Genomic DNA, 25109 nt, shown 5'->3' on the forward strand with positions numbered 1-25109 from the left:
AGAACAGAATTACCCGCTACATCTCACCCCCTCCCCATACCCTTTGCGTAGGAAGACTATGTAGGTACTGTAAATCAGGGGCATAAGCTTTGGTCTAAAATACTCCTACTGAGTTCTCGACTTGCTGCAGTGCTGACTGCTTTCTGAACTTGCACCAGCTGTGGGCTGGCCGGGGAGACCACCCCGCAAGCAGGACCTGTGGCAGAGCCTCCTGGCCACAAGCCGCAACAGCAGTGCCAAGGGAAGAGACTGGGATGGAGAGCGAAAGGTGGAAAAAGAGGGGATCATCATTCTGTTTCATTGCCTGCTGAATCTGGGATTGATCCTGGTCTAGATCAGAGGCATCTCTAGGTTGCTCTGTTTCTCAAATGTGCACACTCTTGTAGTGTTTGCTGCATCCCTAGGGTATACAGAAATTTTTTAGCCTGGTTATTGGTAGCAAGTGAGAGCACATATTACAGAATCACAGAATCACTAGGTTGGAAAGGACCTTTAAGATCATCAAGTCCAACCATTAATCCAGAACCACCATGTCCCCTAAACCATGTCCTGAAGCGCCACATCCACACATTTTTTGAACACTTCCAGAGATGGCGACTCCACCACCTCCCTGGGCAGCCTGTTCCAATGCCTGACCACCCTCTCAGTGAAGAAATTTTTCCTAATATCCAATCTAAACCTCCCCTGGCGCAACTTGAGGCCATTTCCTCTCGTCCTATCACTAGTTACTTGGGAGAAGAGACCAACACCCTCGTCGCCACAACCCCCTTTCAGGTAGTTGTAGAGAGCGATAAGGTCTCCTCTCAGCCTCCTCCAGACTAAACAACCCCAGTTCCCTCAGCCGCTCCTCATAGGACTTGTGCTCCAGACCCCTCACCAGCTTCGTTGCCCTTCTCTGGACACGCTCCAGCACCTCAACATCCTTCTTGTAGTGAGGGGCCCAAAACTGAACACAGTATTCAAGGTGCGGCCTCACCAGTGCCGAGTACAAGGGCACAATCACTTCCCTGCTCCTGCTGGCCACACTATTCCTGATACAGGCCAGGACGCTGTTGGCCTTCTTGGCCACCTGGGCACACTGCCGGCTCATATTCAGCCGGCTGTCAACCAGCACCCCCAGGTCCCTTTCGGCCGGGCTGCTCTCCAGCCACTCCTCCCCAAGCCTGTAGCATTGCATGGGGTTGTTGTGGCCAAAGTGCAGGACCCTGCACTTGGCCTTATTAAACCTCATACAGTTGGCCTCTGCCCATCGATCCAGCCTGTCCAGATCCCTCTGCAGAGCCCTCCTACCCTCCAGCAGATCAACACTCCCACCCAACTTGGTGTCATCTGCAAACTTACTGAGGGAGCACTCAATTCCCTCATCCAGATCGTCAATAAAGATATTGAATAAGACTGGCCCCAGAACCGAGCCCTGGGGAACACCGCTTGTGACCGGCCGCCAGCCGGATTTAACGCCGTTCACCACAACTCACTGGGCTCGACCATCCAGCCAGTTCCTCACCCAGCGAAGAGTAAACCCGTCTAAGCCACGAGCCGCCAGTTTCTCCAGGAGAATGCTGTGGGAGACGCTGTCAAAGGCTTTACTAAAGTCCAGGTAGACAACGTCCACTGCCTTTCCCTCATCCACTAGGCGGGTCACCTGGTCATAGAAGGAGATCAGCTTGGTCAAGCAGGACCTGCCTTTCATGAACCCATGCTGGCTGGGCCTGATCCTTTGGTTGTCCTGCAGATGCCCTGTGAGCACTCTCAAGACCAACCGCTCCATAATCTTCCCTGGTACAGAGGTCAGGCTGACAGGCCTGTAGTTCCCAGGATCCTCCTTCCGGCCTTTCTTGTAGACGGGCGTCACATTGGCAAGCCTATTTTGTGGGTATGTCTGTCCGTCAGTGTTCTCTTCCTCGCAACAAATCAAAATTTTGTGCCAATTTCGAACAAATTTGTAGAGGAACACCAGCCTTCACAGCAAGTAAATTCCTACACGTTCCATAAAAAATTTAATCCAGTTGGAGGAGAGAGCCCTGAAGTGCCCTTTCAAAAGGAAATATCGCAGCATGAGTTTTCTTTTATTAAACTCCAGAGGTTCCACTCAGGATCTAATAAATGCTCCATTGACAGGAAAAGCTTCATTTGGTGCTGGGATCTTATTAAACTCCCAAGTCAGTCAGCCATGAGACGGAAGTCCTTAGGAAACCAGACTTCATTAGATCCAGTGTTCATAGAAGTTATATTGACGTTGTGGGAGGTTTTGTGTGAAAGTAAAAACACTTCAGCTCAGCTTGAGTGATAAGCTTCGCTTCTCTTCTGCCTCCGTTGCTGTGGTGAAAGCCAAGGGGAGAATTAGCAGATATTTCTACCATCTTGCAATTTCCTCCTGCATCTTTCCTCCCATGAGAAATATGTGGGCTGAATTTCCACCACTCTGAACCTCGGGTCATTTATATCTGTACTAGTGGTAGCAGTTAGTATTTGGGAACTGTTTAAACCAATCTTGAGCACAGTCCCTGCAAATACAGAGACCAGACATTTGCAAGGCAGCAGAAAATGAATCCCAAGAGCTGTCTCTTAGCCTGTAACCATGGCCTTGCTCTCTTGCTGATGTCAGTCCCGCTAGGCATGAGCCTGTGCCAAAGCAATAGCTCTGGCCTGATTGATGGTGTTAATAACTGTCACCGCTGTGTTCCAAAATGAAAGGTCTGGTTTGAAGACTTTTTCTTGACATTTGCACTTCATCAGCCTTTGTTCAGCAGTTCTCCATGTGAGGGAACCATCTATATTGTGTTGCTTCACATAAACTCCAGTGACACTGCAAAATGCTTTGCTCCCTTATGAAAATGTGACAGTGTTACTTACATAGGCAATTTGCTTGCATAGGTCAAATTAAAAGGCAGATTTCTAGAAGAGGTTTTAAAGGCAAGCCATACATGGCAAGAATGCCATGTCCTGCACAGCCTACTTTGAATGATGGAGGAGAGGGGAGAGAGCAACAAGTAATGCTGTTGAGGAACTACTTGAAATAATGAAGCGAGAGACAGAATGCTGGGAAGCATGAGTAAAGATGAGCAGAATTGCTTGAAAATGTAGTATATATCTCAAAAATGCAAATGCTGACATTGCTCCCGCAGTCACAAGTGCTGCAGGCGCTCCCCACCAGCAGCTGCACGGGCACAATATGCTTCAGTGGCATTGTGGAAGCCTTTTGAGCAGAACAAAAAGCTCCCAGGACATGCTGACCTCACTTGAAAGCAGCGATGAGGGTCTGCTCATTGGAGCAAGCACAGCCTGAACAGAACTTTCACTGGGTACGTTTGGAGGCAGGAAAGGAAAATGTGAAAGACAAAAATATGATGTGATGAATGGGTGAGAAACAGGGGGAGCGAGCTGCCAGCATAAAAAACAAATTGATTCTAGGCTGAAGTACTTGTAAGCCAGGTTCAGAGTAGGGTATCACAAAGCAACCGCAGGATTACGTGGAACCTATTAATTAATTAGTATTGCAGGTCGGAGGAAGACCCACTATCCCTTTAGGTGTTTCTCTACATACCCAGCGGTATATACTGCATTCTTGTAAAAGTAAAATGCTTTTTCATTGGCTTTTTTAACATTATATGCGTAATATTCTAATTGCGTCAGAGAGAGAGCTGCCTGCCATCAGAAAGCAACAACTTTGTTTTCGCTGTAGCTAAGTATTGCAAAACTACCCCTGCTATTGATTTACTCTTAGGCCTCTGTCTGTGTGAGGCTTTTGATAACACTGTTCTAGTTACGTGTAATTAAAGTTTCATAATTATTCCAAATCTCTGAACTGTGTTTCTCAGTGCTTTGCAGAAATAAGTTTTATGTGTATTTGTGAAATCGCCGAACAAAAAGCACACAAAGCAGAAATGACAACTTATAGGCCCTTTAATTTTAGTTTGTGGTCTTCCCTTACAGAAGACTTTCAGAGTTTTTTTCTTTTTAGAAAAGATCTTTATTATTATTTTTTTCTATGTTTCGCTGCATGAAGGAGCCCAGAAAAGCTGGTATTTTTTTCCAGTGTAAAGTTGTCTTACTCTCTGGTTCTTTTTACTCTGCTGCTTAACTTAATGTTCTTTCTTCTCCGGCTTTGCTGGAGTACCAGCGAAGCTAACTAGAGTGCAAGTCACCACCCCAGCGAAATCAGCAACTGGTTTGCCACCGACTTCAGTGGAACTGGGGCTTCTCGCTGGGTGCTTTTCCAAACTTAATTGAAAGGGTAGTGAGTGGCGAGTGTGTAGCGAGGAGCAACTGTATCCTAAGAGAATGTATGTGTTTCTGAAAAATAGGCCAAAACAGGTAATGGACAGAGCCTTTACTGAGACAGTTTCAAACCTTTTCAAAAACAAGCCACTCGCCTCAATTAATTGTTAGTCTTCGGAAACCATAAGCCTATGCAAAATTGTTCCAACCATAATAGCATATACAGGAACAAGCATCGCTAGTATTTCTTTGGAGCAAAACCAAGCTGAAAGCCTTTTTAAAAAAGGATCTTCAGGTAGAAGATAAAATAATCTTTTCCCAGGGGTAGAGGTTAAGTAGCCTTTCTCTAACAGGAACTGAGAGAAAAGAGGCTCATAGGATTAGGAGCTCAGGTGGAAAAAAGTCTGTTGAGAGCTCACGAATCAAACCGGTAGGTGTATAATGTGTTTTTTAGAATATCAAACCAAAAGCAGGATGGTTTCATCACAGCTAATTTATATGCTAATCAAATTATTCTATCACTGAATTTGAAATATTAGTCATAGAAGTGAGATAGCATGTGATGAAGTCACACTGCGGGTTCTTCCTTAAAGCCCAAGTGCTCTTATTATCTTGGTCACCTGCAACACAGCAATTTGTTTCAATTGTCGGCCATAAATAATGCACTACTGAGTAAAAGACTCTGTGCATTTTAATCAACTCTTCCAGCGATTGCATCCTTTTCTTTTGATTGTTGAGGCAGGGGTGTTAGATGCTTGATGGTGGAATGAAGGAGACCTGACAGACCTCTGCTCATGACTTTTCTCTTACTTTTTCTATACAGAGCCAGATTTAAATTTGTTTTTTAATCATGTGTTTCTAATGAGAAATTGCAAGAAGGAAGAATCTTCTGTAAGAATCGGATGGCTGGCAAGAAGACAGGAGCACAGCCCCGAGTCTGGGTGCTCTCAGGCGCACCTCTGCAACTAACAGAAACCTCCACGCTCACCAAATGCTGCCTGCGCGTGCACAAAGCTCCCATACATACCCACCCAGCAACACCGGCACATCCAAGCTGCCCTGCCACCCCCGGGCTTCCTCCAGCTGGCCCACCATCCTCGCCTGGCTGAGGCTCTGGCACGCTGCGCAGCACCCCGAGCACCTGATCCCCTTTTAGCTCTCTGGGGAAGGGGCTCCCAGCCGAGAAGCCTGGTTCCTTTTGAGGCTCTAATGTCAGTCTTTCCCAAGCAGCCAACTTACCTGGTTGCTTCACTTTTTATTCTTCGTGCACAAGCAGGCTTTGATTCTCTCTCTCATATGAATATGGTTTCAGTAGGCTGGAGGCTAGCTGGTGAGTTATTTGTGGCAGAGGCCTTCTACCTGCTGCGCTGAATTAGGCTGCTGAAACTGTTCAGCGCAGCTTCGCCAGACTGGTGGCAGTCTGCGAGGGGTTGAGATACATCAGTGACTACATCGGACTTTTTTCATCTGTTGAGGAGACGTAGTGGGCAAAATGTATGCAAGAAGGATATATATACACACACAGATAATGTATACCTATCTATAACTATGTCTATATACTTACATATATATGTGGTTTCTACCTATATTGCAGAGCTACCATAAGAAATGGGGTAGTGAAAGCTGGTCCCTGACATCCTGGAGTCCAAGCCCCAGGGAGATCTGCTGAGAAGGGAATGTCGATGGTGGTGGGAGCGTGCAGAGGCAGGCTGAGCAGACAATGCCCCTCCTTTTCTTTTAATTCAGTTGTTCATCCACATCCACTAATAACAATGACTGCCTGTGATTTAAGAAATACCTGCTTTGATGAAGGCAAATCCTACATTAGCCATTTTTTTTAAGATTGTCAGGGCTGGTACTTTGTGTGTGTTGCTCTCCTCCTCTCACCCACCAACCCTTCACACATCTATGGGGTAGGGGACCTCCCACACATGTGACAGGGTCTGGGTGTTATAAAGTGAATAACTATAATAATTGAGCTTTGCATGGAGCTGTCTTTTCCACCTCTATTCCAAGTCTTTCGCATTGCCCGGTGTATTCTGGTTTGGGCATTTGGAAGTGTTGCACGGCGTTAGGGGGAGGGAGACCAAATGGGCTGGCACAAATCTGGAGTTTGAGTACAGGGCAGGTTTGAGGCCAGCAGTCACCAGAGCTCGTGGCGTCCTTCCTGCAGAGATGTCGCACGCTGCTGGGATGGAAACTCTTGCATTGACTAGGTCGGAGGAAGATTGTCCTACATCTTGGAGGAGTGAGGGCTGGTCTTTGGACTCCTGGTCTGTCTTCACAACAGCACAGATCAGGAGAAAGCTTACAGAATTCAAGGCATAAAACCAGTGTAAGTGAAAAAAGCGATATAGGCATTTAATTCTATTGTCAGGTCACTGAAGCTTTACATAGCTGCAAACTGCCGCATTTCAAAGCTGTAAAAGAAAATGTGGGTATGGTTGTGTGACTGAAAACATTGTACTGCAATAACCAGCAGAAAGGGAGTCAAAAAATCCAGCACAGTGGTACTTCTGGCCTGGAAATTGCTCCAGGTGCTAAGGGGAACCGGAAGGTCTGCAGATCCTGTCAAAACAACACTGTAATAATAACAGCTTAGGAAGGGCAGGGCTTTGAAGCATGTCAGCACGAGGGAACTCCAGAGGGTGTTGTTCCCTGGCTGCCTGGGTACTTCTCAGGTCTCAAAACTGGTTGTAAACAAAGACTGAAAAGGTTTTAGTACCAGGAAGTGTCGCTTTGGAGGTATTAGTGATACCTCCAGTATTATTATTAGGACTAAGTTTGCCCTGAGTTATGCTTACAAGCTGCTGAAGTCAAACGAAAGTGAGCTGCAACAGCCACAGAAGGTAACGTGGCAGGAACTGCAGCCTGGGCAACGACAGCTAAGAATGCCCGATTTCCCCTCTGCATGATGCCGTGTTTGCTTCGGCATCTTTTCTACCCTTGTTTCTGCCAAGGAAAAAAAAAATGAAACGACACTGTGTCAGCAGAGGAGAAAAGAATGCAAATGTCAAGACAGAAAGTGGTTGTAGCCATTTGTGGCATGCCATACAGAAGTTGCATTTATAGCTGTGCTTTATGAAGCTCAGGCTACAGAGAGAGGCACAAACGGAATGAGAGAGCGCCGTTTTATGCAGTATGTTACACTGACAATAACACTCCCATTTACAAACAAATTAGCTAAAAATGTCTGAAGGACATTCAGCTTTTACAAACTGGGCCTCATCTCCTGCTGATAGATTCCTTTGGGATGGCGATGGCATGCAAAATGATACACTGCCTTAGAGAATAAATTTATGAAGTTTAGCAATGTAGGTCACATTGCAGGAAAATCATAAATGTCTGAACATCACTCAATAGCCGTTCAATCAACTGCTCAAAGCAAAATGGGAAACTGAACAGCGTGTAGCTGTCTCTGGCGAGAACTGGGGAAAGTCATGATACGATGTAAAACCCTTCAGGTCCTCCATCCATATGTATTTCTTTTTTCTTCGATTTTTGTTGCCTGTTTGGAGTTATATTTCTTTGTCCATATCAATAGTGACAACAAAACCAGCAGGTTTTTTGCTATTACTATCCTGAACTATGTATATAAGTGTGTTGGGTGGCTCATGAAAGGTATGCCAAAAATTTGGGGAATCAGGAAAGGTCAAATGGTTGAAACTTGGTATGAGTAGCCTAGTCATGAGGAACTAATTTCATTGTGCAATGATTTTTGTATGCTGCCATCCAGAAGGATTTATAACTTAATGCTATTTGTTTCAGTCTTTTTTGATTTGTTTTGAAGGCATAAAGAAGAGAAGACTTTTTAAAAGGACGTTTCTAGATCTAGCACTGCCTAGAGATTTCTCTTGCTTTCTCGACCTAGAAATTGCTGAGAGCCTGAAATCCAAAGATCTAGACCTTTGGTAGAGATGTCGAGAGCCTTTATGAAGACATCTAGTCCCTTTGTAGATCTGGGGCCTTTCTAGATCCAGAGCTTCTCGGAGCTGGGGGAAGGGGTGGTGGGTGGGCATCCATACCTTCCGGAGCACATCTAGAGACTCCCTAGATCTTTTCCCTGGGATGGTTTGGAAGCCTTTTAGAGCTTTTTCGCAGAGCCTACCTAGCACTTCTCCAGAGCCCTTCTGCAGCCCTTTCTAGCTCAGCAGCCTTTTCTAGAGCCAGCGTTCTTATGGGCCCTTTCTGAATACAGAACTTTCCAGGGACCCCTTCCAGGCCCTCCTGCATGTCCCTGTCCCTCACCCCTGTTTTTTTTGTTGTTGTTGTTTTGGAAAAGGCTTTGTAGAGCTTTCCTGAGCCCTTCTAGGTCTGGAGCCTTTCATACCTTTCTAGATCTAGAGCTCAGCTACTGAAAATCAAAAACTTTATTTAGCTATCTGATTAGGAACCCGTTGGAAACCTAATTTCAGGTGCACTTTTAAAATCTTTGTCTCGAGCCTCTTTGGAAGGCAAGAAAAGCGAGTGCCTCTCCTTTTACATCCAGGTTGTATCCATCCCAGGCTTGAGCTAAATTATTTAGTTGAGTGGTATTTCTTGAATTTCGCTTGAAAAATATTAGTCCTAAACTTTACCCTTGTAAGTTTTTTTGGCACGGTCTGATAATGCATATCCAAATATGCATCACAGCAGTAACTGATGCTCTTGGCTGACGAGTGCCTGCTTACAGCCTCAGACTAGAATCAAACGCTCCCCAGTGCGTTTTCGTGCGCGTATCTAATCAATGTAAATACTTACACAGAAGGATTGCTGCATGGAATGCAGTTGTCTTGTTTGCTCTGCAAAATGCAAGATGCCTAATTTTTTGATTAGCTATTTGAAGTCTAACAGCAGTACGTCTTTGCTTTCAGTGCAGCAGGACAGCTAGTTAGATTACATTCATTTTGCTCAGTTGAAATATCTATTGTGTAAATACTTGTGAAAAATTAGTTGCAGAAAATCATGTCCTGATAACAATTAATCCTGGTGCTAATTTCTGTAAAAGTGAGGGCTCAAGTTACTTCAGTTGCTTTGTCTGCCTAGAATTTTTTATATTCATGTGAAAAAAATATGTATAATTTAAAGATAAAAATCAAAATTTTCTATAGTTGTTTTGCTTTAGCTCTCTGCTACAGTTTAGTAAAGAATTAGTTCACTCTTAGAATGGATTCAAAACGGCTGTTACTATTGAATTGTGTATTGTTGTAGGAATTTGCCACAGAAGATGCCCTGCCATAAACATGAATTGCAGAATATCTATTTTTCCCATCCTTCCTTCTTTCAGTTGCAGAAGTTGTGTGTGTGAGCTTAATGGTGCAACTCTTAAGGGAAAGCTTAAATCACAGAAGTGAATTTGCATTTTCTTGTGGAAGCTGTGGAGTTAGGATTTGTCCTGGTCCTTGCAGGACCGTGTTTTTGCAGCCCTGATCCGGCCGAGGCGGCAGTTGTGGCTCCCCCGTGCCCGGCTGGCAGCCTCCTGGCAGCGGCTCCTCATCCCTCGCTTCCCCCAGCCTCCCTTTCTGCCCAGCCCTGGCTGCCCTTAGGAGCAGTGCTGTTGTCAGAGATGGTTTCCTGGGCACAAATCTGTAGGAAGTATTAATTTCAAGAATTTAATTTAGATTTTAATTTTGAGTTTGACTCGGGATTCAGGGCAGAGCCAGAGTATTTGGGTGATATATTCACAGCGGCTAGTGTTGCTCAAAGGCAGGGCTTTTTCGCTTTTTTTGCTTGCTTCAGTTTTGGAAATTTCATTTCTATGTATCCTCTCTTCCTCTCAGTTTTCAGGCCAGATGCTTTTATGAACCTCAGTAGTTATTGGAAGCAAAAGACACCATAACAGACTAGCTCCAGCCTCCACTGTTCTCAAACAGCTTTTAATTAGTCTCAATTAAAGCATTTCACGATCTTCCTCCCACCTTTTCTGCATTGGCAGCACACTGGCTTTCTGTATCCAGAACTTCTGAGCCCAAAATGGAAAGATGAAGCCAAAACTAGTGAGAGATTTATTAAGATTTATGCAACCTTACTTTTGTGCCGCCTCGTCTGACAAGCACGGGACCTGGAAGCGCAAGTCAGAAAGTGAGGCAAAATGGAAGCAGGCCTGTTGTTAGCTAGATTTCCACCTGGTCCCACTCCCTCCGTTTGGCCATGCAAATTAACTGCAACAGTATGTTTGGAGGACATCTATTCCCACTCCAGCACTGGAGGCGTGTTTGGGTTAGATTCAAATTTGTGGTCTATTTTGAGATATTTTAATTGAAGAGTCTAAGATTCCTCCTCTCAGAGGTACCAGCCCGCTCAAAATACTTTGTTAATTCCTTCTGAGCATTTAACAAAATATTTCTTTCATAGCCTGTATAAACCATGGGCACCATGTTTAAACAGACTTAAACGGCTTAGGAATCTAGGTCCCATTGATTTTCATAGTCAATGGGCTTATATGATTCTGGATAATATTCCCTCTATTATTAAATAAAGACAGTGTGAAACCTGTCCCCACAGAAATCAACTTTTCCTATCGATTTAGTAGACTCAAGATTCCTCATATGGTCTTTGAAGTTGTGAAGCAGAAAAAATCGTAACAAAGAAATTATGAAAGAAGAAGAGAGCTGGAAAGCGAGAGCATAGCAAATCTTGTGGCAAGCAGTGAAAACCATCGGGGTGGTGCTGTGCCTTCGTGTTCCCGCGCTGGGTCCCTCATCCGCTGGAAATAATTGACAGCAAAGGCAGGTTGCCGGGGCATTGCCGGAGCCGTGATGCTGGAGAACCGCCGGCCTCAGACCTCTGAGCTGCATCGGTAAATGTGCCCCTGGTGCTTGCCTGGCCCAGGGCAGAAAACGGCAGTCGTTAGGCTGCAAAACTCATTTATTTGGGTTTTTCACTGGGGAACGATGAACACAGAGAGCAACGTTTGTAAAGTTTAGAGCAGGAATTGCTACAGCTGAACTGTATAATTCTGAATTTTATAATACACAGCAGAAGGAGCGTGAGAAACAAAGGCTGCTCCAGCATGGAAGGAGGCTGTAATCCCACCGCGGGGAAGAGTTCCCCAATGTCAGACCGCAGGAGCCGAATTGCATCTCTGTGTGCCATTAAGAAAGGAGCTAAGCTGCTGAGAGGAGCTGACAGTGTCAGTGTCAACAAAAGAAAGAGCCCAGAAGTGAGAGCAAACTGACAGAAAATGATGAAAAAATATCTATGGTTGTCAACTGTGAGAAAATAGAGAGAAATACATGTAGTGAGACATCCTGTAAAAAGTTCAGGGAAGCAGAACTGGTCTCCTTCAGCCTTGTGAACTACCCGTTCGCTCCCGATGGACCGCCGTGCGAGTCCTTCCTCGGAGCCACTTGTCTCGCAGAAGGAAGGAAAAGAAGGGCTTGGGTGGGAGGAGAGAAAAATGCTGTTTATAAGGACGTGGTGGTGAGTAAAAGGGTTTGGCCTGGAAACAACAGCTGAAGTGTGTATAAAAAAGAGGAGATGAAAAAAGGAAGCGAGCAGCAAAAGAGAAATATGGAGGATGTTATGGTCAGGTCTGCAAATGCGTATCGTGGAGCTAAATAAAGCCAAAGGTAGCATAAACAGAAGCACGTGAAGCTGAGCCGTACAGAAACGAAGTAATCCATCAGTCAGGACTCTCAGAAAAATTTTGGCATGAATTTCATGCTACTACATGAAATTGATTCAAAATACACGAGCAATGCATGGCAAGAAGTCAAAGCAATGGTGGAGCCTTTTTAGGGAATTATGCAGCCTTTTAATCAATGATAAATGAAACTTATCCCAGTGAAATTCACCTCCGCAACCAAACAGTTAAGCTCTTGAAACCTGCATCTGCACACAAGGATAAATTTTTCCCTCTTTTTACTTTTCCTTACTTTGATAGGAATGGTAGAATTTGTTTGATCTGATTTGTTTAAAATAGCACCAAAAATGCCACAGCCGTAAAATGTCATGCAAAATGTGCACAAAGTTTTAGCCATATGGTCAAAACCAAAAGTGATGCAGTATTCTTCACAAACTAACACTTAAAATCTGTGTACGTGTGCGGGCGTGTATGTTTAAGAAGTGTATGAGTGCAGGCTCTCCTATCAGTGCTACTTTGCAAAAAACTCACCTTATGTCTTTAGTTGTAAAGCTTTGCTGTGGGAAAAATGTTTATATATTTCCAGACCAGATAAGTAGGTAGGTAGATAGTTACACAAGCACATGCATATTTTGCAAGAAAGAAAGGAAAAAAAAAAAAAAAACACTCGGGTCTGAGAGCTATTTAACTGCCTGAATGTAGCTCTCCCGGTGAAAATTAATTTAAACTGAAGCCACCTTCGCACACTTTGTGTTTTCCAGAACAGTTGACATCAAAAAACATATTAGAAAGCCAGGCCAGTAGGTGTTAATTTTGCACTTCTCAAACCAGAGACTGATTATTAGATATAGCTGGAGCCTTTATCTTGACAGTTAAATGCAGAATTCCCAGAAAAGTTGACACGTTAATACTTACGTGCAAAAGGTCTCATTGCTCAAGGGTTCACTTGTTTCGGCAGTGATTTTCATTGCATATGCTCAGTCTCCAGTGAACCAAACCAGAATTGTCGCCTGAAAATTTCAGTCTGTGAAGAATGTGAGGTACTGACTGGTACTGAACCAACCTTGTCTGTTTATAATGGGATAATCGGCAATGCCATTTCTGTATGCCGCCCCAGCAAGTACGCGTCAAACACAAGACAAAACACTTGCAATTGGCCCAGTTTTGAGTTACAAGAAAAATATTCATAAATGGGAGAGGTCTTTTTACAGGGGTTTATGAAGTTCTGCTTCAAATTGAGAAGTATATTAACTGATTTAATATTCTAATCCTAACTGAGGTTTTGCCTGGAAAAACTTTTTAATAGGCACAGTAATATCTGATGAGAATTAAAGTTCTTCTCTGTAATGTGTTTATTGGCTCTGAGTGAAGCACAGCGGATGGTTTGCGCTCAGAAACCTGCCAGAGGGCAGCTTGCTTTAAAAGAAAAGAAACAACCGGTGACTGTTCAAGGTAACAACGAACCTGAGGGTGCAGTTACACTTCGGTTTAAGCTGATTTAGGTGATTAGTTTTTCGCCAGCAAACTGTCCTGAACCTGCTCTCGGTAGGAGCACATAAACACTGGCCTTGCTGCTGGGGGCTGCACTGGGGGAAGGGATGGGGTGGGACTGCAGCAGCCCCAGCTTACACCAGTTTAAGATGCCTTGAAGTCTCATCCTGACAAGAACAGTGCAGATTTTTTCTAAATCTGTGAAATTCTTCTTCAGATTAGAATCCTCAGGGGTTTGTGTTTGTGTGTAAGCTTGCAGTGAGCAGCAGATGGTTTTTGTGCTGCAATCTCCAGACAGGTACATGCTAGTTTTAATATTTCACCTGGGATTAAACCATTAATACATCCATGACCACTCTAAACCCAGGAAGGAGAAGCTGTAGCCATGCCTTCAGTGAGCTTTGCAGAGCAGAGCGCTAGGCAATGGTTCTGGTGTAGTAACCAAAATTGTTTCGATGTTCCCAACTAAAATTTTATTTATTTTTACCGTAATGCAGCTAGATTTACAGATGTGATCAGTATGAAAGCAAATGTGCTTGCAGCTAACAGCTGTTAAGACTAAGCTTTAGGCACATTTCTGCAAGTGAAATGGACAGTTGCATAAAAGATTATTCTATCTCAATAAACCAAATAAGCCTCAAATCAACCAGAGAAAAAGTTGTTTTGACCCAAACCAGTCCCTGTTTATCTGCAAGACACCAGGCATATGCGCACTGTGGGAGGAATTCAAATTATTCACTGGGCAAAGGCAGTATGGCTGGTCCACAAAGGAAGACCAGCTATTAAGACATGGCAGATGCTATGCAGAGTCATTATGGCAAAAATAGATAGTTTCAGCCCAAAGTTTTTATCACTAATAATCTAGTTACAGTTAATCAAATATTATTTTTACAGCAGAGCGATCTGTGAAGGAGGCTGTTAAAGTTGAAGGTGTCTGTTTCCCATTAAAAATAAGCCATTTATTTCGATAGAGCAATCGAACGTTCTGCATTAAAGGTACATTGCAAATATGTTTTTTTCCACGTTTCCTGAAGACAGCCTTGTGGAGATTTTTATGCTAACTAAAGAGTTATTTGGTGTCCCAGTGAACTCTCAGTTGAAGCGTGAGCCAACAGCAGTGTACAAACCAGCCCTAGCACAGTGGGTGGAATCTGGGCAGTCACACACACAGAAATCAGCACCTTTATAGGAGGAATCTGTTTCCAACTGTTTCACCACATTTATCATCATTTGGAAGGACTCTACCACCTGGTTCAGGAGAGATCTAGAACCCAACAGCATTAGTCTTAATGCCAGTTATTCTGCTGTCTAGTAAAATGGACTGGGCACAAGGAGCAATTCGATTACTCCGTGAGCCATCATAATTGTGTGGTACACCACGTAACCACGCAGGGTGAGACACGGTAGCCGCAATGTCCTCACTTTATTAAAACATCGATTCTCAAAACAGCAATGTACTTCTGGAAATGAGATTATTCAGGAAACACTGATGCTTGAGAAAGGGAGAGACTTGGCCTCCAGCCTGGTTCCTGAGCTGACCCCAGGCGAGCAGGTGGCTTGCGATGGCCACATGCTCCGCCATATGTTATTCCTCAGTGCTGAGCATTGTATTAGCATCTGCAGTCTCTAAATTCATAGATCTTTTAATTAGCACAGTGGAAAAATGAGGAAAACCAGCAACAAAATCAGTAAATGAAATAATAGAAGCCTCTTGACATATAAAGTATATAAAACCGTTACATTTATCCTGGTATTTATTCTCTTCTGATGATTGAAATATGCAGTCCAGAAAAATTCAGAGAAAAATTCAGTCCAAAAAAACTCACATAAAAGCAGCCATCTCTTCACAAAGGATAACAAGCAAAGCATCCTGAGACAGACAAAAATAGGCTGTCTTGCAATCTCGGTGTCTCAGTTGTTCTCTGACCTTTCCATAGATAAGCTGCAGTCCAAATCCTCCACGGGCCATTAGCTGGGGAGAGGGACCGGTCTACTCTGTTGTTTCCCAGTTCAGCCAGCCTGCACTGCCTGTTGAGCTTTCTCAACAGGAGGAATTTGCAGCTCTGGCCAGTACGTGCTGCAATCAGCAGCCTGCATACTGGTTGTCTTTCAGGTTGACAGACTGCTCCGCCTTTAACCGGGAGCATGTGTAATTCCTCCGGATCCTGATGCAACAGGTATCAGACAAGGGAGGTCATTCTCCTAGCATTTCCTCCAGCGTGGTTTGGAAAGTTTGCTTGGTTGGCACTCTCACCTGCATGGAAAAAGGCAAAAAGCTAACCTTAAGTATGAAGAATTCACTTAATCCATGACTGAAATACTGAATTCCCAAAGCAAAATCATTATAATCAATTACAGCTTGGCTGTTGTATCATGTGAAGTGTGATATACTGGTGTATTATTATGTTACAAAGAATTACGAGCTTGTATTTCTTACGGCATATAAGTCTTATTAACGTTTCTTGCTTAGTAAATAAATTGTGGAAATGTGTCGTACTCTTCTAGTACATCATTTTCCTTTTGTAGGAACAGTCAATTAAGTGTTAGGACATTGACAACCTCTAACTGTTTTCCACTGTGCCAGTGTTGACTGCAACCTTGAAACAATAACGTTCAGGCCTGGAAAATTTTCTGGCTGATGTTGCATGACATGAAGCGTGTGTTTGTATTTGCATGACTACATAGGTATAATAAAGTTCTCACCTTAATGGACTTGTGCAAATACCTCTCAGAGGGTGCTACATTACTTTTCAAATCAAGTTTTGTTCCACGCTGGATCTGGACCGAAGAAAAGTGTATGTTTGTTGAAACTTCTTCTGCCAAACCCAATTAAAGGTACATACTAGAGAAGCAGTGCTGGGTGAATCCACCGAGTGCCTTGACGACATGGTGATCAGAGGTGGTTGAATGAAGCTGCCTTACTGTCTTAATCATTCTTTTTTCTTTTTTTTCCCCTGCCTTCCCTTTAATTTTTTTTTTTTTCCCAGGTGCGGTTAGAGTGGCCAACAGACCTCACAGTGAACCCTTTAGACAATTCACTATATGTCCTGGACAACAACATTGTCCTGCAGATCTCTGAGAACAGGCGTGTGCGAATTATTGCAGGGCGCCCCATTCACTGCCAGGTGCCAGGCATCGACCACTTCATCGTCAGCAAGGTGGCCATCCATTCCACCCTGGAGTCAGCCAGGGCGATCGCTGTGTCTCACAGCGGGATACTCTACATTGCAGAGACAGATGAAAGAAAAATCAACCGTATACAACAGGTCACAACCAACGGTGAGATCTCCATAATCGCTGGAGCCCCATCAGATTGTGACTGCAAGATCGATCCTAATTGTGACTGTTTTTCAGGTAAGGCAATGCTAGTTATTTCCTTATCTGTTGAGAGCCCCTGGCACAGCTGCAGATTAGCGAAGTGACAAGGGGAAGGAGAGAGATGAGCAATGATTCAGTTTCCTTGGAAAGCCGAAAACCTTATCAGCAGCTCTTTGTGGATTTAACCCACTGGCTGTAGAGATGTGAGTCTTCTAATTGGCACTGGAGGACCCTCAGGGTGGTCTTAGCTTTTCCTCTTTTGAGACAGAGATTACACACTGTTCAAAATCAGCTCCAAGTCTGCCTTTCTGTGTCAGCTATGTTTGCCCGTGTTGAAGATGGTACCAGCCCCAGTGCAGATTGCTCCTAAATGCTACTGGGTCCCACAGCCCTTCTCACCAAGAAGCGTACCAAGGTGTTTCGTACCCAGTGAAAAACACTAGCTTATGCTTTCTCGTCTCTTGTGTCACACTGAACAACCGGTAAAACAATGCAAACACATCGTGTTCAGAATTTCTTCTCCTTTGTGTGTTTTCAACTGGCACAGCAAGTGCCAGGCCCGCACTGCACCACTGGACATTCTCAGCAATGCAGCTCCTCTCTCCTGCATGCATCAAAACAAAATTTCTTTTTCATAAAAACATATTTCATAATGGGACAAAGGACAGCATTCCCATATACAGAGGTGTGCAGTATGTTGTCATCTTGTCATCTCTAAGAACCACGGTGTTCAGCTCCATAATGTCGTCATAATTCTTAAGCCTCCCATTTCAAGTAAAAGGTTAATTACTGACAAGAAAACATTAAATATGTCAAGAATGGAGGGGAAAAAATGTAAATGGTCTTCCAGAGAAGGTGGGTTGCTGACCCAGCGTTGTAATGATAATCAAAGCTTCATGTGCGCTGCCAAGTGTGGCCAGCTTCAGTCACAGCTGTGGTAGACGCGTGCTGAAAAGAATCCTGTTCAGGGTTCCTATTGAGCGAAACTGCCCCCAGTGCTGACAAATTAAAAACTGGCAAATCTAATGAATGCCAGTGCTGGACTGGTGAAAGGCAGGGTCAGAAGACCAACTGCTTTGTCCGTCTCCAAGGAAGCATAAGGTACGCTCAAAATCTCCACCAAATTTCATTTCTCAGTCAGGAGAAGGGGAGCAATACAAGCAGTAATGTGTTTTTCTCTTAAGAGTGAGGTTTAATATGCTTTCTTGCTAGTTACAGAAAATCCTGCTCATGTAAAGTCATTTTGATATGCATATACAACCCATGATAATGCAGATATCCTCCTCAAACCTCAAAATACACAAACCAAGTAAATTTTCAAGTGATACTGGAAGGGGTGGTTTCTTCAGGCCCTTTTTGGCTATTATTTTGTTTTCCTATACTGTTGAGCTTTTAATAAGTATAAACTAATCTTTGCTTCAGTGTCATTTTAGTAGAATTACTGGGGGTTATTTTCTCTTTGTTTTATCCATAACATGATTCTACCTTAACTACATGCCAACAGACAAATAGGAGGGAATGAAACTTCAGGTATCATGGTTTTTTTCTTTCACAATTTTGCCATTAATGCTTTCCAGAGCAGCAGGGTTTTGGCCTTAGCAAAAATGGTGTAAATTAGATAATTTATATTCTTGTCTTCATTGAGACTGATTTAGAATTGCGCCAACCATAGATAATATGGATTTAATTAGTTGGAAGAAGATACTGTTTTATTGACCTGTAAATGATACTGAGGAGAAGCAGTGTGTCGGGCTATGCGGATCAGCTTAAATATGGACATTACAGATTACTGAAATTACCATTTCTCCTCCAGGTGATGGTGGATATGCCAAAGATGCAAAGCTCAAAGCACCCTCTTCTCTAGCAGTCTCTCCTGATGACACACTGTACATTGCAGACCTTGGCAATGTTCGCATCCGTGCAGTCAGCCGGAACAAGGCTCACCTCAGTGACACCAATATGTATGAGATTGCTTCGCCAGCGGACCAAGAACTGTATCAGTTCACCGTCAACGGCACCCACCTGCACACGCTGAACCTCATAACGAGGGACTACATTTACAATTTCACCTACAGCGGGGAAGGGGATATCGGCACCATCACCAGCAGCAATGGGAATTCGGTTCACATCCGCAGAGACACGAGTGGGCTGCCCCTGTGGGTCGTGGTGCCGGGGGGCCAGGTGTACTGGCTGACAATAAGCAGCAATGGGGTTCTGAAAAGAGTTTATGCCCAAGGCTACAACCTGGCTCTGATGACATATCCTGGAAACACGGGGCTTTTAGCAACCAAAAGCGATGAAAATGGATGGACAACAGTTTATGAGTAAGTCCATGACATTAAATGCCTGATGTAAGGAACCCTATTTTAAATGAACATTGAAATGTTTTTAGTCAGTTCTAGTAATGTAAAAAGACACTCTGCTACTAACACAGCATGAGAAAGGACAAGTAGTGCTGTTGCACAAGCTTTTACAATGGAACACTACCATTCTTTAAGTGCCGAAGCCTGTCATATGTAAAAGCTTGTACATAGTGCCCATTAAGTGTAGCAGAAACTGCCTGAAATTATACTTCATTTGCACGTTATCACTGTGAATCTGTTTCTCTAAATGAAAATATAATTGTGTAATCCTTTGTAACTAAAGACATAGAGGCAAGTTATGATATGAATCAATAATTTGCAAAATCCCCGAGGAAGGCAAAAAGAGGAAAATTAGCAGGGAGTGTTGCAAAGGCAATTGAGAACCTCAGTGGAAGGAGTATTCAAAGACAAGAGTGGACTTGTTTCTATCAGCCGGGGAAGAGGATATATGATAACAGAAGGATATGTAATAGCAAAAGGCTGTATGTAAGGGGAGTAGGAATGGCCTTGTAAGCAAGATGTTCAGGAGATTTTTGATGCAGTCAGAACATCCCAATCCGGTCCCAGAGAGAGAACAACCCAAGAGAAAGTCCATTTGTGATTTATAAAGAGGTGCGATGCATCAGGATTTCTCATTATTTATAATTAATTGTCATAATCCTTGTTTGAGGATGTGACATGTGATGGATGGAAATCATATGTTAACACTGCAATATTTTTTCAAGAATCTTCAAGACGGGTAATAATGCTTGCTTTCTGTGGAGCATAGGAGTTCATGGTCAAAAACTCAAACGAAAAACCATCCAGGTGAGATGTGAACAGAAAGCACACTGAGGAGAATTCAGTTACTGCATAAGTTACCTGGGGAGGTAGTTGAGTCACCATCATTACAGGTTTTTAGAATTATATTTTCTTAAAATGGAAGTAGGATAAAAGCAGAGAAAACTTCTGCCTAGTGCATGGGATTTTTTATTCAAGGGGATGTTTTTCCATCCTCCCCTCTATTTTTTTGCCAAAGACTAAACTGATAGGGTGGACATAAGTATAAACCATTAGAGAGGGCCATTTTTTACAGTATGCAGAAAAACAAAACCATACAGGGCCTTCCTGGTTCAGTTATCATTATCAGGCATCTCTTGATACAAATTTAAATTATCTTGCAACAAGACAAAGCTCACTGTTGTCCTGGTGCTGTTTAAACACTGATCTGAGTGTTACCTTTTATAAGCAGAACTGACTTACATATGCTTGTTTGTAATAATTTCAACACTGAGAGTGATCCGTTTAAATCCCTACTTGAGGATGGCATCAATCCAGACCATGGACCAATGACACTTTCAAAAAGCCTTTAAGCTCCAGGTCATGCCTATTACTTCTTAAAATGCTGAACACCATGAATTGTTGCAGGGCCTTGATTGTTAAGAGCATGTTAGAGCAGATTATTTTTAGTCGTGTGCTTCTCAATCTTGGTACTCTTCCTTTGTCCCATTGGCTTCGAGTGTAAACCATTTCAGACAATTATTGCCTGGTCCTGCTGTCTTCTGGCAGGTTGTTCGTTAAAGTATGACTCAAGTAGAGTAAGATCTTTTAAAGGACTTCACCTGTTTGCAAGAGCCTCCCATTGTATGTAAAACAGATTTCTTCACAAAGAGATACCTGTGCCTTGAAAGCATTGATATGATGTATATGATTAACACAAAGAAATTTTGCTAACTTAAAGTTTTTCATACTTTCACAGCGTTAACTGCAGGCTGGGTAACACTGTCCTCACTGACGCTTTGGGTTGTCTAGGCTTTGCACGACCATGCACTTCTGCCAGTCTAGATTAGTCAGTAGAAATTAACAGAATTACAGTTGTTAGCATTACAAAAACAACAGCAGAATTAAATAGTGAAGTCATGTCATTAATACTTACGTTCAGTCCAATATTTTAAGTCATCTTCATCATATGTTACAAATTCCTGAATGACTGATACGCAGAATGGCACCCAATCTGCTGCAGGCAGTTGACTAAAATCAGCGCTGTGCTGAGTAGGTGTGCTTTCAGAAGATGCTGGTCACCTTCTGCCATAAATAGGTCATGGGGCATGATAGTCCTTAGTTGTCCTTTAACCAGACATTATTTTCCAGTCAGGTCACATTCTGAACTGACACCCGATTTCAGTTTGAAAATTAGATTTTTTTGAAGGGGTTACTTATATGTGAATTGCTTCCGAGTCCTCTATGAACATCGTATTGCAGCTAAGAGAATGATCATATGAGCAACTTTCAAATTGCTTGGAATCATCTTCTCTGTTTAAGCTAGTTTTGCATTCACATCCAGAAGTTCAACCCATGGCACTGTCAAGCTGAAATAGGGACGAGTTTGTTTAACAACACGTACCACACATACTTGGGAATATGAGCAAAGATAATGAACTGTTCAGAACATCTACCTATATGTCAGATTCACTCACAGAGGGAAATTATTAAGAGGTAGAAAACCACCTACAAAAGTACTTGTCATCCATCTACTCTAATCTGATGGAATGGAAGCACTGAAAGAGCTCTTGCATAAAATTATAGCTAATGTACAATTTTCACTCATCTAGATTTTTTTTAATATTGTATCATTAAAGCTGTAAAAGGGGAGGGGGAGCACTGGGCCTCTATTAAATCAAGGACAAGAAAACACCTGCAAGAAACAACTCTCTGAAAAAATTAATTAGACCGCTTTCCCTTTGAAATGATATAACTCTTAACTGTGCTACGCATAGAAATTCAAACGGATTGTGAAGCTATATCCCCAAGTGTGCGTTTCAAATATTGGTGAGCACTTCCTCATGTGAGTACTGAAATCAGTGCAATTATTTGCATGATTAAATGGTCACTGACATGATTAACAGTGGCATAACTGGGCCCCAAATTAACATTAAGAAATATGTCATGATTCTGCCCCTATTAGTATGGGTAGGACATTGCTCTGCAGGAATTGAGTCCCGGTGTGCTACTATTCATCACGTGAAAGGTGGCGGAACCTGTCCTCGGAGGGCTGAGTTTCTTGGAGCAATCTGGAATAAAAAAAACCCTTTAGATGGTCGCGATGTGGAATCGTTACTGAGACACTAACCTGCATGTTCTCCTTGAAGTCAGTGGAACCATCTACATGAGTAAGGGTCCACTGGCGTGTGCTCTAGTCTCATTGTAATTCAGTGCTTAGCTGGCCCGCCGTCCAGTTTATCCCGTTTTCAGCTACTCACAGAGAGTTCTGTATCTCATCAGCAGCACCATCAGCAGCAAAACTGGATCTCTAGCAAAGATGGGTCCCGAGTCTTGCGCACAAGTACATTGCAATAAACTGGCTACATTTATGCCATAAAAATGCATGATTTGGGGATTTTTCTATGGTATGGTAGAAAATCCAAATAACCTAGCAAGCCGTCATATCTGTTTGATCAAGCAGTAAATGAAATATAACTGCCCAATGTTCATGGAGTTTTCTAATGATGAAGAGTAGTGATCGGAGTCGAGTTTAATCGCTGAGTGTGGCACCCAGTCAATTTGCACAGAACCGGCGTAAGGGTGGAATGTAAATAAGTCGTGTGCTGTATGTGAGGGCAGCAGGAGGTGAAAGAGAGAGAGATCATATTGTATTTAACATTTGATTAATTTCTTTGTCAAAAAACACAAGATGGTCACTAGTTCATTCTCCAGTGCGTCGTTTGAATAGAACAGCTTTCTATTTTCCTTTTTATATTGGGGGGAAGAGAAAAATTCATTATTTTTTTCACCAACACTTCTTGTGAGACAGAGATTTTGTCTGACTAATTAGGGGGAAAGATCCTAAGGAAATTATGCCACCACATTAAAGTGAAGGACATAGCCGGATCGTCTGCTGATGTGAGTTGGAAGAGCTCCATTGGAGGCAGCAGAGCTTTCCCGGTTGATACACCAGCTGAGGATACATTTTGTGAATGAGAGGAGACAGTTAATAAAACATGAAAACTTAATTGTGCTCCCCTACCTGCACAAATAGGCTTCCATTTTATGAACAGGAGTAGGTTTGACTCATGCAAATACATCTGCATTATCAGTGAGGTATCTTGGATGAATAAAAATATGTTAGCATCAATAAGGTTTTTAAGATGGAAGTCATTAATATGAAACAATATCAAGCACCAAGCACTGTTGTGCGTTGTTTTCCATGTGAACCAGCAGAAAGAACAAATATATCTGTAGAACTGAAAAGACCCCTTAGAAACACTGCTCTAGAGCTTTTAAATTAATTATTGACTTTTTCACAACATGGCCGATTCACATAAAGTACCTTAAACGAAAAGAGTTTCTTTAGCACTGATGAAATTTAGGTGAACTAAAATGTGGTGCTCTAGATTCTGGTGCCGTTACTTGTGATGAGAAGTTCCTGCTGATTTGAATAGGCCCGTGGGAAACGTAACACAAGCGTAAAAACTATGTAGGCAACTTAATCGCTGCAGATTTCAATCTAATTTTATCGCTATTGTTACGCTTTAGGTCCCCTTTTTAAATTCACCATTCATATGTGCTTCCCACATCAGCAACAAAAGGCAGTTTCTGAGGGTTGCAGAATCTAAGAATTGGTTTTATTTAAACTTACGGGTAAGAAAACGCCTTTTCGTGGGTGAGTTGGTTTCCTGAATGCCGAGTGACCTCCAGCGGCCACCCTCCTGTGTCACATCCCAGCGGGTTAAACCCCGGGCGTCTGTGCGCGGCACGGGAACATCTGGCAGAAGCTGAATGATGCAGGTAGCATCTCATACTATTCCCAGTTACATTTTATCCAGCACCACTGAAAGAGAGTCTAAGCAGGAATTCGGATTAGGGAATGAATGCATTCTGAGTGAATAAGTAGACCAATTCTTACCTTCTTACTTATTGCGCAGTGTTGCCAATGCTTCTTACTTTCTTCCCTTTCTTTTTGCTTTCGGGAGTATCTACAAGACAATAGTGATGTATTTTCATGGCTCTTTAACATCATGTCTTTCAGGTATGACTCCGATGGCCATCTGACCAACGCGACCTTCCCGACCGGGGAAGTCAGCAGCTTCCACAGTGATGTTGAAAAACTGACACGAGTGGAACTTGATACTTCAAACAGAGAGAACGTGATCACAGCCACAAATTTCTCAGCTACCTCTACAATATATACTTTAAAACAAGGTAATTAAAGCATTTCTGTTATTTCTTTGCTGATCATTACGTTTCAATCCCTAGACATTATTGCATTCTTAACTGTTTGACAAAAAAAGACATTAGAATTAGTCCATTTGTTTCTGCCTTGCTTCAGTACAAATAGCTAGATACTACTTACAGTTCTCCTGGGGTACCAATTAGAAACAAACCACAAGTGGATTCTTTTCCTCCTAGAAGAGTCCCGTGGATAGATTCTAGTTATTGAAATCTCCGACGTCTCCAGGCTTTGCGTGCTACTTTCTACTTCAGTATCTGGAGGACTTAGACTGACCTATAATACACTGAGCTTTCTTATTCCAAGAAATACTGCCCAGAAGAATGACATGCTCCACTGACATTTTAGCACTGAAATTCCTTGTTTGGCCAATGCTGTGAATTCTTTGTGATAGTGCTGTGTCCTGGTGACAGTGCTTGTAGGAAGGAGGAAAGCATGATCTACCTTTGCTGGTGACTGCCTTGGGGATGAGATTTTTGACTCAACCCCTGTAGGCACCACAGTATTTCCCTGGCAGTATCCTGTATCTCGAGAAGAATTTACTCTCTGCCTAATGGAAGTGCCCCAGTGTACTCCTCCAGATTTTGCAGACTCGTCACCAAAATTCTGGTCTTATATAGTTTAATCGATCTAGAGTTTTTTCTCCTTGTTGATTTTTTTTGTTGTCAGTGGATTGTTCAGGCTTTGACAAGCAGGTGCTCAGAAACGGGTCTCTGATTTCCTTCCAGGTCTGCTGTAGAAAAGCTTTGCAACTCTGAGCAAATCACAGAACTTTTCTTCCTTTCAGCTTTTGATTTCTAAGAAAAAAATAGGAAGAACTCACCTCACAAGATACTCACTCATTCCTCTTCACTATTGCATTGCAGAGAGAGCACTGAATAAGTGGAAATAATTATATTATATTGTTGTATCGCCTGTTAGGCTTTGTCCAAGTGCCCCCATCTGCTCT

General features: G+C 42.9%; 1 protein-coding gene across 2 annotated transcripts in view; it reads left to right on the forward strand.

Annotated features, from left to right (window-relative positions):
* The window catches only part of TENM1 (teneurin transmembrane protein 1), a gene marked incomplete at both ends in the record, with an annotated part of 257520 nt that overhangs the window by 215877 nt on the left and 16534 nt on the right, over positions 1-25109 (forward strand). For both annotated transcript variants that reach the window (XM_082004271.1, XM_082004272.1), the window contains 3 exons: positions 16261-16627; positions 18405-18915; positions 23960-24132. In XM_082004271.1, coding sequence (XP_081860397.1) covers positions 16261-16627; positions 18405-18915; positions 23960-24132 — 1051 coding nt within the window. The remainder of the gene's footprint in view (positions 1-16260; positions 16628-18404; positions 18916-23959; positions 24133-25109) is intronic.

Source organism: Phaethon aethereus (assembly GCF_964289735.1).
Source record: "Phaethon aethereus genome assembly, chromosome: 10".
Lineage (NCBI taxonomy): Eukaryota > Metazoa > Chordata > Aves > Phaethontiformes > Phaethontidae > Phaethon > Phaethon aethereus.